This window comes from Thunnus maccoyii, chromosome 18 (assembly GCF_910596095.1).
Source record: "Thunnus maccoyii chromosome 18, fThuMac1.1, whole genome shotgun sequence".
NCBI classification, from domain to species: Eukaryota; Metazoa; Chordata; class Actinopteri; order Scombriformes; family Scombridae; genus Thunnus; species Thunnus maccoyii.
Window position 1 is genome coordinate 16,651,213 of NC_056550.1, and position 12,263 is coordinate 16,663,475.

The window sequence follows — 12,263 nt, forward strand, 5'->3', positions numbered from 1 at the left end:
GTGCTGAGAGAGAAGAGAACAGAGGCGGAGAAGAATGAGAAATGCATAGAAACAGAGTAATAATGCAGCTGCAATTTTATGAAAGCCCTTCTAAACAAGGAAGCAAACACTCACTGATGATGACTAAGAAGATGAAAGAGAGAGATGTAACTCACTCTAGCAGAACCCCGAACAGGAACACACCTGCACCAGTAACAATGGCTCTATTCGATGCTGCCAATGGGTTATAGTCGGTTTATAGTCCCCCCGATATGACTTCATTGTGTCTGCCATGTCTGCAAGGTTGTCGAAGCCCAGTCATAGACTCATATGGAATCATTTACTGATTTAGGGAATAGCTAGGATCAAAGCTTTCCTCTGGGTGACTGATGCATCCTGGGTAGTATCCTCAAACATCTGTGACTGAGTCAGGCCCTTTTAAACAATGTGGTGCATGAGGGTGGTGCATGAAGGCAAAGGCGAATTATCAGTGAGAGAAAATCTGGCAATCAAGATCGTGCTCCTCTAGAATTACGGTACATCTTCCATGTAAATCCCTTCTGATCCACAGAAATGTCCCTGTCCTCTGCCTGGCACCTATCGCAGGCCACTATCAGCACTCTTATCTGACCAGTGCCCACAAACCTTGTGTGTGAACTGTGCACGTACACACTAAATCTATCCGGAAATGTCCCGCTCTGCTTACTGGCACAGCTCAGGATCAGGTTGCTACTACTGTGTGATAGAGGAAGTATGTGTGTCTGTGTTTGCATGAGTGTGGTTACATACTGATAACCAGCATATTACACCATTTGCATACGAATACTGCATGTGTGCACATGCATGCGTGTGTGTGTTCTGCGCGCAGACTCAATGCATATGTATGCTTTGGCAGCATGCACCCTCGCTTGAGCGCATTTAAACAAGGTGTTCTCAGTTAACAGCATCTTTGAGCCAACATGCTATTATAATGCAGACAGATTTATTACCATCTGCCCAATAACATCAGCCAGCTATTTCTAGGGTATGTGGGAATCAAACTCCATTTCGTAGATCCCGATTATGTCATTGGCTCCTTTGTCTCCAAGCATTTGATACTGATAAACGGATGGTGGCGGCAGTGGCAGACGAGCCGAGATAGGCAGGCAGCGTCAGATCAATCATATTATCTGCAATGATGCAATCTGAATGTTTGAGGGAGCAGTTCTGGACACTGGCCTTTTTTGCAGGGAACGTGGCACATTGATGTGCATTTTCCAGATGCAGCTCGTACCATCACGGTGGTATGACCTCGCATAAACTACTTATTTCAGTTGGAAAGTGCAGAGATCAAAGAGGTGAAGATTTTAATCCTGCACATGGCACACAGCGGTATCAATCTTTTCGCTGAACTCTTGGCAAGAATGCGAATGAATGACAAACTATTCTTTTACAAGTAAATAAGGCTTTGCATGAATTAGAATCTCCACAACTGAAAAAAACTATTTCATACTTTGATAATTTTCTGTCCTTTTAGGGTGTATCTCATGTCTGTAATTTCCTAAGAATGATGAAAAGGATGTGGAGTGTTGTGGATCAGCTGTGATACACACTATAATCTCAAACGTTTGAACTTCAACTTTCCAGTAAATGTTGAGGTGCCATGTGCTTAGCAACCACATCTAGCGCAATGTGGCTCCTGGTGGAAAATGATGACACACTGGAAGCCAGGCCCTGATGACGTTTGTGACATTCACTTCTTTATTTAACTTCTTCCTTAACACCATGACTGTGCAGTCAAACTGACCCAATCATACGTTCCTAGAGTTTGCATTTCCTGTATCACAAGGTTGCACTGAATGTCAAAATAGTCATTGCCACATTGTATCAGCTGTATGTGATTTGGAAAGAAAGGGTTTTGAAACGCTAGTGCAGGTCTCTGAGGAGTTAGTTCTGTGTTGTCGATCTCAATAACAGCCCCAACGAAGCTCCCAGCTCACCCTCACGTGGCCAAAATGTTGGTAACTGACCCGCCTGCTCTCCCAGTTGCAACTTATCACAATAGCACTAGACATTCCTCTTATTGGATCATTGCCTTATGCCAGGAAAATAAAACCTAAGAAAAGCAAACAGTGAAAAGTGCTCTCCTGCTGTCACATCAAAGGCCTTTCCTATCTCTTCCTCCTCTTGTTAACCTTGAGAGGAGCAGAATTGGCACTGGTCCTGTGATTGGACTGTAGTTTGATGTAATGTAAATATTGGAACAGTGCCGGGAGTTGAAAAGTTTGCCAGTCAATGGCCGGCAGAGCCAACGTCAAATAATGCCAGAAACAACATCATAAAACGAGGACATTAAAAAAAATAAATTCAGAAAAACATTCTTGGAAATTTAATAGGCCTCTGTTAGAAAGATAAAGTCTCCAGCTGTCTAGGTATAATATTCTATGTATTATTTGGTAAAGTAAAATAAGACCAAATATTAATAACACAGGCTGTTTGAACTAAGGTAAAATGGCCACATACTTACTTATAGAGTAGTCCTCGTGGTCAAAAGTCACAGTGGATAATTCTGTGGGTGTTAAAAGTAGTAAGTTAATGGCTCTGTGTTTTGCTTTTAGCTCTTCCCAGAAGACAGCTGTGACAGTGATGGTACTCGCGGCCATAAATAGACGTCATGTGATATGCAGAGAGGAATGCTAAGTGGTGCATGTACCCATCAAATTACGCTGAATTTCATAGTCAACTTTCACACCTTTTTAAATCAAGTGCCAACAATCGAAAAAAAACCTACTAACTCATAAAAATAATAAACACATGTCCTGTGCAGAAGGGTGAAGACCTGCAGACAGAGAGAATGCACAACTACTAACTGTGCATGATGTATAAAATAATGAATAACAGCATTAAGATCTCACTTTTTATGCAATATACAATAATATAGAATTTAACTGCAAAGTCTGAATCCGTTAAAGTCAATAATCTGTTTTTGTTTTTATTCTGCATTTTTACTTTCTTTTTAAAAAAAAAAAAAAATTAACCACTGTGCTTACTTTTTGAATCTGACAGCAGAGCTGACATGGTGCTTTCACTTCCCGTTAAGATATAGTGTAAATAAAAAATAAATAATAACAACAAAGTGGTTCTTCCCTGTAAATTTACAGGAATTCTCTACGGTCTATGGAGTTGCGCAATCAGCGTGAAGAAAAGCATCTCTGACACTCATGAACACAATGTTCTTGAGAAAATTCCTGGAATCATGCCACATGCCATGAAAGATTAGTCTAAAATGTTTAGTCAACACACAACACATGCCTATAGAGATTTTATACTAATACTTCAGGGGCCAAGTTTGAGTTTGTCGCGAATATTTTCTGAAGAATGCATTGTGAAAAACAATGTTGCCACTTAGGGTTTTGTGGCTTCATTTTCATCTGTGGTGGTTACATATGACACTTCCCATGATTCACGAAAACACACAAAGACTGGCATTGACAGAAAAACACACACACACATGCACACGAACACACACGCACAGCAAGACAAAGAGAGAGAGACAGAGTGAGATAGGCTTAGAGAGAATGAGAGTTACCAGGAAATTATTACTGGATGATCAGTAATAACACAGAAGTGGCTTTTCTCAATCAACAAGGAAGTTAGAGTCATACAGCTGTGAATGGTAATGCTCTCTAGCCGATGAAGTGACCGTAAAAACAAGGGATACAGGTAGTAGCAGGTATCTGTATCTACTGAACATGATAATGATACTCAGCTAACAGGAATTAGATTGACTGATATGCCAGGAACCTCCCTGCATATATCAGATCATCAGTCACAGTTCCACAGTAATCTACCTGATTTGAACTGGGTACAGAGTGTTGATCACAACAACAGCAATATTTCCTCTTACAAACCTTTCATCCAAGTAGTATTTTTTAATGTTGTTTTTTTAAGTTGAAATTTTAGAAAATGATTTAATGTTTAGATATAACCCTCCCATACTGGCAGATGATATTCAATATAAAAATAACATTTGCTGAGATGTTTTTGACTCAACCTGAACTCAGGGCTCCCTGTATTCAGCTGTGCAAACAATGTGTTCAACACTACTACTAATTTCATAAAATTGGCAAATCATGCAACACTTTTAAAAGATCGCCCTGTTCAGTGAAATTCTGCTACACCAAGCACCTCAAAAATATTTTGTTGAATAACATTTTTTCTGTTTTTTCACCAATCTTTCCTGTTGAGAGGTCCGCTTTTTCCCCCCTTATACCCGGTGGGTTTACGGGAACCATGAGCTAAAGTAAATTTCTGAGTCAGTGTGGGAAAACCTAAACAGCTGCCTTTTCAGCTAAACAGTGGTTTAGACCGACAAGCTAGCGTGCGAGACCTTGTCTCATCCACTAAACTCAGGATGAATTCACTGACTTTGCATGTGAGTGAAGCTGTAGATTCAAAATACCTCACTTTCTGTGTCATTGTGGAGTATTAGTGGGTGAAATACATCCAGCTGAGCCCAGATACACATTTAAAAACATAAAAACATGGACAAAAGGCGATTTTGGTTTTCTATTTCAAGTAGATTCTGTAAACCTACTAAAAATAAAAGGCACACACACGGACAGGCTACACACTCATACAGCGCCAGATCTGTCATTGCCAAGCCTCACACCATAAGCCTCAGATGTTTGGCCGGAGTCCCGCAGTGTGTGCTACAGCAACAGAGTACGAAGCTGTCTCAGCTCCAGGTCACTTGGTTCGTCAACCACCTCGACTGACCAGCCATTTGAGGGTTGACCTCTGGTTAAGTACACACGGTCTTCAGTCTGTTTATTTTATTTTTGTCTTGATGTCTGGGGGTGCTTACAAGCCTTTTTTCACCATCTTCCCCCTAGCTGTACTTCTAAGATCCCTCTATTCAACTGGATCAAAGGTGTAACCTACTTGGAAAATTACAGCATACAGTACAAGCTAAAAAGCCAAGTCAGCATGCTGTAATAACGTGCATAGTGGTTTCCATGGAGACGTGGACTGGAGGGTGTCTCCTTCCCAGTTTGAGCCAACTTACTGCTCCTTTCCTTCCATTGACTCCCATTATATCTCTAGGGGAGCCTTTGGACGTTAAATGTATGCCTCACAATGATGACACAATAGATTTTCTGGAAACAAGTGGACAGTTATGAGGCTATCCTCGCCATTTTCCTTCCCCCTATCCTGCTGGTGGCCTGAATCAGACAACACCTGACTCACCTCTGTGGACACAGCTGGCATTTACTAAACCCATCAGGCTCTGTGGCGTCAAACTGTTACCCACAAGCCCCTCCTTCCAGTCCACCACCCATCTGAGGTTCAGTAACACCGAACTGGGTGTTTTTAAGAATTGTAACGAGAACTTTCAGAGCTGTTTTGTTTCTGATTTTCAGGCAGCAGCGTCATAAAAAAAACAACAACAAAAAAAACCCCACTGTCTTGTACTGATGAGTAAAAGGGTGAGCTTGTTAAAGGAAGGCAAAGCTTGACATGACACCATTGCCTGAGGTTAATCTACAGTGCAATAACCACCTAAGGCTAATGGGAGTCATAGCTGAATCAGCAGGGAGGGAGTTGGTCTGGATCTATGAGCACTCTGTCAGTCACACACATACACATGTTGTCAAAGATTAGGATCTGAAGTAACTCTTTCTTTGGTCATCTGAATGTCGATATAAAAATGATGATAAAGAAATCTTACGGTAAGAGGAAGTTTTATGGTCACCACAGTGGGTGGGGAGCCTGATCAAACCTTATCAAAATGACAGTTGAGAATCAACACCAAACTCTCTAAATAAGTATCTTAGATAAGGCTAGCATCAAATAGTTTCAACAATTAATAGTACTTCCTTTTCACTTTACAGTAAAATGTCTTTCATTTCTGATAAGTTCTTCTATTTGGATCAAAGGGGAGGGGAACTTTTTGTGGCTTATTTTTATTTGTAGAGCTCAGGACAGGAAATCCATTGTAATATTGTATATAAAAAGAAGTTATATTCTCATCTGAACAAAACTCTCACCACTACAATGATATTTTTGCTGTCTTATGTGTCCATTTGGGCTGGGCAGTTGTATAAACATGATACGGTAAATAACATAACCAAGTACACATTTTTATATGTGATCACAGGTTAACAAAGTGTATTTGGAAGGAGCTCTTACCTGTTTTTAATAGAGATTTAAGGATATTACTAAATGTTAGGAACTTTGAAGCAATCCTAAAATATGGGCATAAACATTTGAAGGAAAACATGTCCAAAATTTCACAACAATGATAGTAACAATCTGCCATTGGATACCAGATGTTGCTATTGGGAAATAAAGTCTCCCCAAAATCTGGCGCCCTCTATGGGGAACTAATTGCTCTATACTATTACTGTGAATTTCTCAGAAACCGATTACACAAACAGTCTCAGTTAAGACTGAATCATTACCTCACACTTTACACTAAAGCGGAACTATTACAAAAAAGACAAAAAAAGAAAAAGAAAATAACATATATATCATATCTGATCATACAGATGTTCTCAGAATAAAAGATTTAAATCTACAAATTAAAAAGACATAGAGACAAACACTAGTTACCATAGCAAGATAAGTGGGACTCCTTCGATTTGAAGTAACAGTAGGGGGGTGGAGGAGGAGGGGTGGGGGGGAGGGGGGGGGGACTTCTCATAGCAGGAATCCTTAAAAAAAAAAAAAAAAGACATGCTTCCTGTCAACCTACCAAGAGAGAGAGAGCCTTTACTGGAAAGAGGCGGAGCATCCTCTCACTAAAAGAGGGCTGCTCTCCTCCCACAGCTTCACTTATAGCTCAGAGCTCACCAGAGCGGTTGTCAGTGCACTACACACTGAGGAAAGCACAAGTCTGAACTTTGTTGCCAAAGAACTTTTAATCCATTTTTTAAACAACCTAACAGTCGCTGGACAACTGTGAACATTCATCTACCCAGCGACCCGGAACACTTGTATTACTTGTATTTAAAAGAGCGAGTTTGGAGAAACATTAAAGGTAAGGATTGGTCTTTTTTTTCACAGAATACTTATTATGTATGTACCGCCAGAGTTTATAAGTTAATAAACGAACTGTATTTATCTAATCGAGGTAGTTTGTTTAGTGACGCCGGTCAAGGCATGCAATTTGCGCAATAGGGATTACGTTTGTCTTTACTGGAACTGACCATGGTGCCTGAGTCCCGAGGGCAGATTACACAAAAGGTTTCCCCGAAATTGCTTTATCTTACATTGATCTTAAATTGGAACATTTTTGTTAAACACCACAAGTTCTATCCAATAGATTAGAGGCATACAAGTTTTTTTGTTTCTAGATGACAAAAAGAAGTCATGGCGCTCCGGAGTAATTTCCCTCATCATCTGGGGCTGATTAACGCATGATGTACAGAACTTCCACATCTGGAAAAATAAGCAAAGTTTCCAATAGAGCTGCAAGAGTATTGCATTAGAGCTCAACCTGAATAAAACAGAGTATCATGTTGGTGTCTAGTTAAACTCTGTAGTTAAATTGAATTGTAATGTTTAGTGTCACGTTTCTCACACATATCTCACCTCCTCTTTCTTGTCTCTTTAGGTGTTTCATTTCCAGACAGACAGGGAGCTGACCTCGTCGTGCCCTCCCACTCACCCTCCTGAACCTCTGTTTGACCCCACCTCTTCTTCACTTGTCTGCGCGGCGCCCAGTGCTCCCCAGGCTGCCTAGAGTGCGGCCACAGCGCCATGGTAACTCACAGCAAGTTTGACTCCGCGATGAGCAGCAGCCTTTTGGACTCCAACATGCGGCTGCCTCACCGTTACAAGACTTTCACCTCCAAGACGCAGTACCAGATGGTCCTCACCACACTCCACAAGCTCCAGGAGAGTGGCTTCTACTGGGGCGCCATCACTGGAAAGGAGGCCAATGCCATGCTGGCATCTGAGACCACCGGCACTTTTCTCATCCGGGACAGCTCTGACAACCGTCACCTGTTCACCCTCAGTGTCAAGACGGCGTCGGGCACCAAAAACCTGCGTATCCAATGTGATACAGCCTCTTTTTACCTGCAAACAGACCCTAAGAACATTCAATCTGTGCCCCACTTTGATTGCATCCTCAAGTTGGTCCATTACTACATGCCTCAGAGCAAAGGGAACACCCGCAGTGGGAATATTTACTACATTTACTCTGGAGGGGAGAAAATCCCTCTGGAGCTCCTCAAACCTCTCTCCTGTAATTTGTCCACCTTGCAGCACATGTGCAGGAAAACAGTCAATGGACATTTGGACATTTCAACTAAAAGAGACCAACTTCCACATCCTCTTAAGGAATTCCTCCAGGAGTATGACGCTCCTATCTAAGAGGCATTATACTGATGCTCTTGAGGGGGCAGAGACTTAAGAGTGTAACGAAGAAACTGGAACATTTCAGCCACGTTCCAGGCGAGTGGGAAAGCCGCAATGATGAAGCAGAGTCAAGAGAACCAAGCCTGAGCTTGTCTAAAGGAGCAGTATTGTACTGACAAGATGTGTGTGGCTCTTACAGAAAAGTGGCCATGAGTCTCTTAAGGTGCACATTTCAGGAAGAGACACTGGATTGAGGACTAATCCACAAAAAAATGGCCAAAAGAAAGAGAGTACTGCTGTAATCTGGTATGAAAGATCGCTAACCACCATCACCATCCTCCTCTGCCTCACTGATGACGTACAACTTACTGAAAACTGAAGTGAGGCTCACAGTCAGCTGTCTACAGTCTGATGACACACAGGTTCCCTCTGCTGCTGCTGCTGCTAACCAGTGTACTGTGAGGCTGTCAAGCTCACACACATCAGCCTCAGAAAATGATCCATCTATTAAAGCCAGACTGGCTTTTAAGAACAGACTGGCTTTTTTTTTTTTTTTTTACTGACGTTGGATGATAATCTTGGACGTATTAGATGCATCCATCCAGTATCCTGGGATCTCTCACGAAATGTACGCTGGAAATTCAGACAAATGGAAACTTGAGTGGACAGTATTGGCCTTATGGGTGTATATTTGTACCAGCCACAATTAGAAAGGCTGAATTAAAAAAAAAAAAAAAAAAAAAAAAAAAAAAAATTCAAAATCTTGTAAGACCTTGTTTATAGTGGAGAGAAAATGTTTGTCTGATACTTTGTTTAGAAGAAGGGTTTTATGCCAAACTTGCCTGAGCTAGACAACAGTTTGTTGGACGACCAACATGACTGAATCCTACAGGATCTTACTTGAGAGAACAGTACCACTGCTGAGTTATTAAGCAAATCCCAAGAGTCAGACTTTAATATGGCTTCAGTGGTTAAGGAAATATACACCAAAATATGTGGTAGTATTTGTGGCACAGACAGAATCGTCACTGCTTACAAATGAATGTATTAAATATGGTATCTCTCTTTTCCTAGTAAGGAGAAGAGTCGTAATGTATATTATTTTACTGTCTCGTACTTAAAACGATGTTTACATGAGTGAAGATGAAATGGTAAATCTGTTTTGTGTCTTTTATAAAGATGTACTTTTGCCAGCCAAACTGCTGGCTGTGGATGCTTGAAGATATTTGAGAAGTTTGACGAAGCAAGCAGACTGATACAACTTTGCACTTATTTATATTCGTATGAACATTTCAGTAATTTATAATAAAGAGCACTATTTTTCTATAACATGAGATCTCACTGTTTGATTTGTTTTCTGATGACTGAAAATGTTATTTACACGTGCAGTGTAAACTGCAGAGTGGGTGGCACACAGGGAGGGGGAGGTTCTTAGTATTTTGTCTTTTGGGATTTTATCCTCACTAATAGTGAAACACACTGCACATCGTATGCATGCATCTTTGAATCGAGTCAGGATTACATCACATTTGGTTTACTCTTTTTTCCTAAGAACCACCTCCTGCCTCGACCCCAGATGGTAAACATTTTTAAAGATACACTAAACACACAACATGAACATTTCTCAACATGTTATCAATTTATTATCATAAACGGAAGATTAGAGTTTCCTAGAAGATAGTACAAGTTCAGTTTCAGCTTCAAACAAAGCAACATTTTCTGAGCTGATAACTTCTCCCTCTAACAAAGAAGTCAAGCAGCTTCTTCAGACAAAATACCCCGGAACTACAAAATAATACTGTACTCAGTCAGTCTTCTACAGAAGTACAAGCTGACTCCTTTTTTCTGGTGTGACTCATTGGATTCTCCGTAGGTGTCTGAGTTGAGTGCCCTGACACGCTCTCACATGCACATACATAATGATGCAGCAATGTACTCAACTTGAATGGCTCTTAGAAAGTGTACAAATTCTCAGAATTGTCTTCCGTCCTGTACATAAACACATACACACACACACACACCCAGGTAAAAAATGTCAACACGTGTACTAGGAATTCAAAGTTGTGTTATATTTTCTGTTGCACATGGTACACCTTATCCAGTAATCAAGCAGAGTGGGGCCAACTCTTTGGAACAACGTGTTCTTAAGGTTAACCACAACATGCTCTCTGTTCACCTGCTCGCTGAGGCAACAGCTTCAACAGCAAACATAGTGAATTACAGATAGCTTACATGTGAGTGCAAGCAAACAAAGCCTCTAATCAGCAAAGATGACAATTCCTCTGGAACCAGCTGCACTATAAATTATAATAGCTTTCCTTAGGAGTACAAATTATTGTTAGGATTATTTTTAGAGCAATGCATCCTGTGCTCCGTGGAATTCTTTCCTTTGCAAACCTGCCTGGTTTTTATCTGTATGTGTGAGTGTTTGAGTACTTTTTTATGTTCATCTTAAAATCAGGCAAACTTTCCTTTTTCCAAACTTTTTCCAACAGAAAATTATTTAATATTTGCTATTTATAACCCTAATGTTGTGTTTGGGATCCTGGCGACCCAAGGCCATCTGTAAAAGCTCAAAAAACACACAAGATAGTTTGGGTTTTTTTAAGCTTGATTCAAGACTTTTCATAATATTATGAAAACTGCTTATATACATGATTTTGCACTGATGACATGTTTCTGAAATCTACTCCAGAAAATGACACATTGCTTCTAAACAGAAGTCCATGAGCTATATAACTGTGACTGGTGTTGACAGCACTCCCAAATTCCAGATAAGTCTGTTTGGGTTTCTGTTAATATACTTCTATAACAGTTTGTTCATTAGAAGTCTAACAAGGACTCAGTGCTCTTGTATAAAACGTGAAATATCTCCATATTTGGAGTCATCACTATCTTTTGTTACCTTCATTAAATGTTCAAGTCCAGCTTGTGGCAACAGGAAGGGTTACCACAACAGTACTTTTCTGCATATTGGATTCTAATTAGGTCATTAGAAGAATTTAAAAAAAAAAGAAGAAGAAGAAGCTGGAAACGATTGGAAACATTTTACAATTAGTATTATTTTTACACATGCAACAGTGGGGTCAACAAAACACGAGGGTTTACCAATTCTGTTCTCTACAGCGACTTATTAATGATGCAATTACTTTCCAAGATGCAGCTTCTTTATTGTGACCCCTGTAAAAACACAGATTCCTCATATTTACACTGTACGTACACTATCACATGGAGAGAGACTACAGGCAGAAACGCAGGCACATTTACTGCAAACTGCTAAAACAATGGATGAACGGGAATCTGCAATAACCTCCACATCCAACATAATTACGGGAAGGAGCCCCTGCTCTACCTGCTTCCACAGCACTTAACCGTCTCCTCTCAGCCAGTAGGGCTCAGTGCAGAGGTTTCAGAGAGACAAAGGGTCTCTGAGGTGATTTGTGCTCTGTGAGTGATCTAGAACAATGTTTTTTGTTTTTTGTTTTTCTCAGTAATGTGTTGATATGAAACCAACACGGTTCCATGAAAATACACGCACAGAATCTTTTGTCTCAGAAGAGGCTACATTTCTAAAGAGTCTTTTCTTTACCTAAGAAAAAACTAAGCAATCAGAGGACTTGGGAAACATATGAATCACTTTTCTGGTTGAATTCATTTTAAGGAGGTGAGTGCAAGATGGGGCTGGGAGAACTGAAAATGTTCTTTGTGTGAGATAATACCAAATAAGTGCAGACTGCTGCGAAACTACAGAGCATGAAAAAACAGCACATGATCCCAGTTTCCCAGTAAACCTAACCTCAATGTACACACAATACACAAGGGAAAGAAGTGTATATAGATACAGGAAGTACAAGAAAACACATGTGCATCATTCTGCAGAGTATATCATTACACATATATTATATATTATAGTATTTAAATGATGAGTGTTTCACGTG

The 12,263-nt window shown here is 40.3% G+C and overlaps 1 protein-coding gene across 1 annotated transcript; it reads left to right on the forward strand.

The window, feature by feature from the left end:
• Nucleotides 1-6,790: 6,790 nt before the first annotated feature.
• On the forward strand, nt 6,791-9,654 carry socs3a (suppressor of cytokine signaling 3a). Its single transcript, XM_042392627.1, has 2 exons — nt 6,791-7,000; nt 7,577-9,654. Exon 2 carries the CDS (start codon nt 7,723-7,725, stop codon nt 8,338-8,340), a length of 618 nt encoding a protein of 205 aa, XP_042248561.1. The 5' UTR covers nt 6,791-7,000; nt 7,577-7,722; the 3' UTR covers nt 8,341-9,654.
• Nucleotides 9,655-12,263: the final 2,609 nt, after the last annotated feature.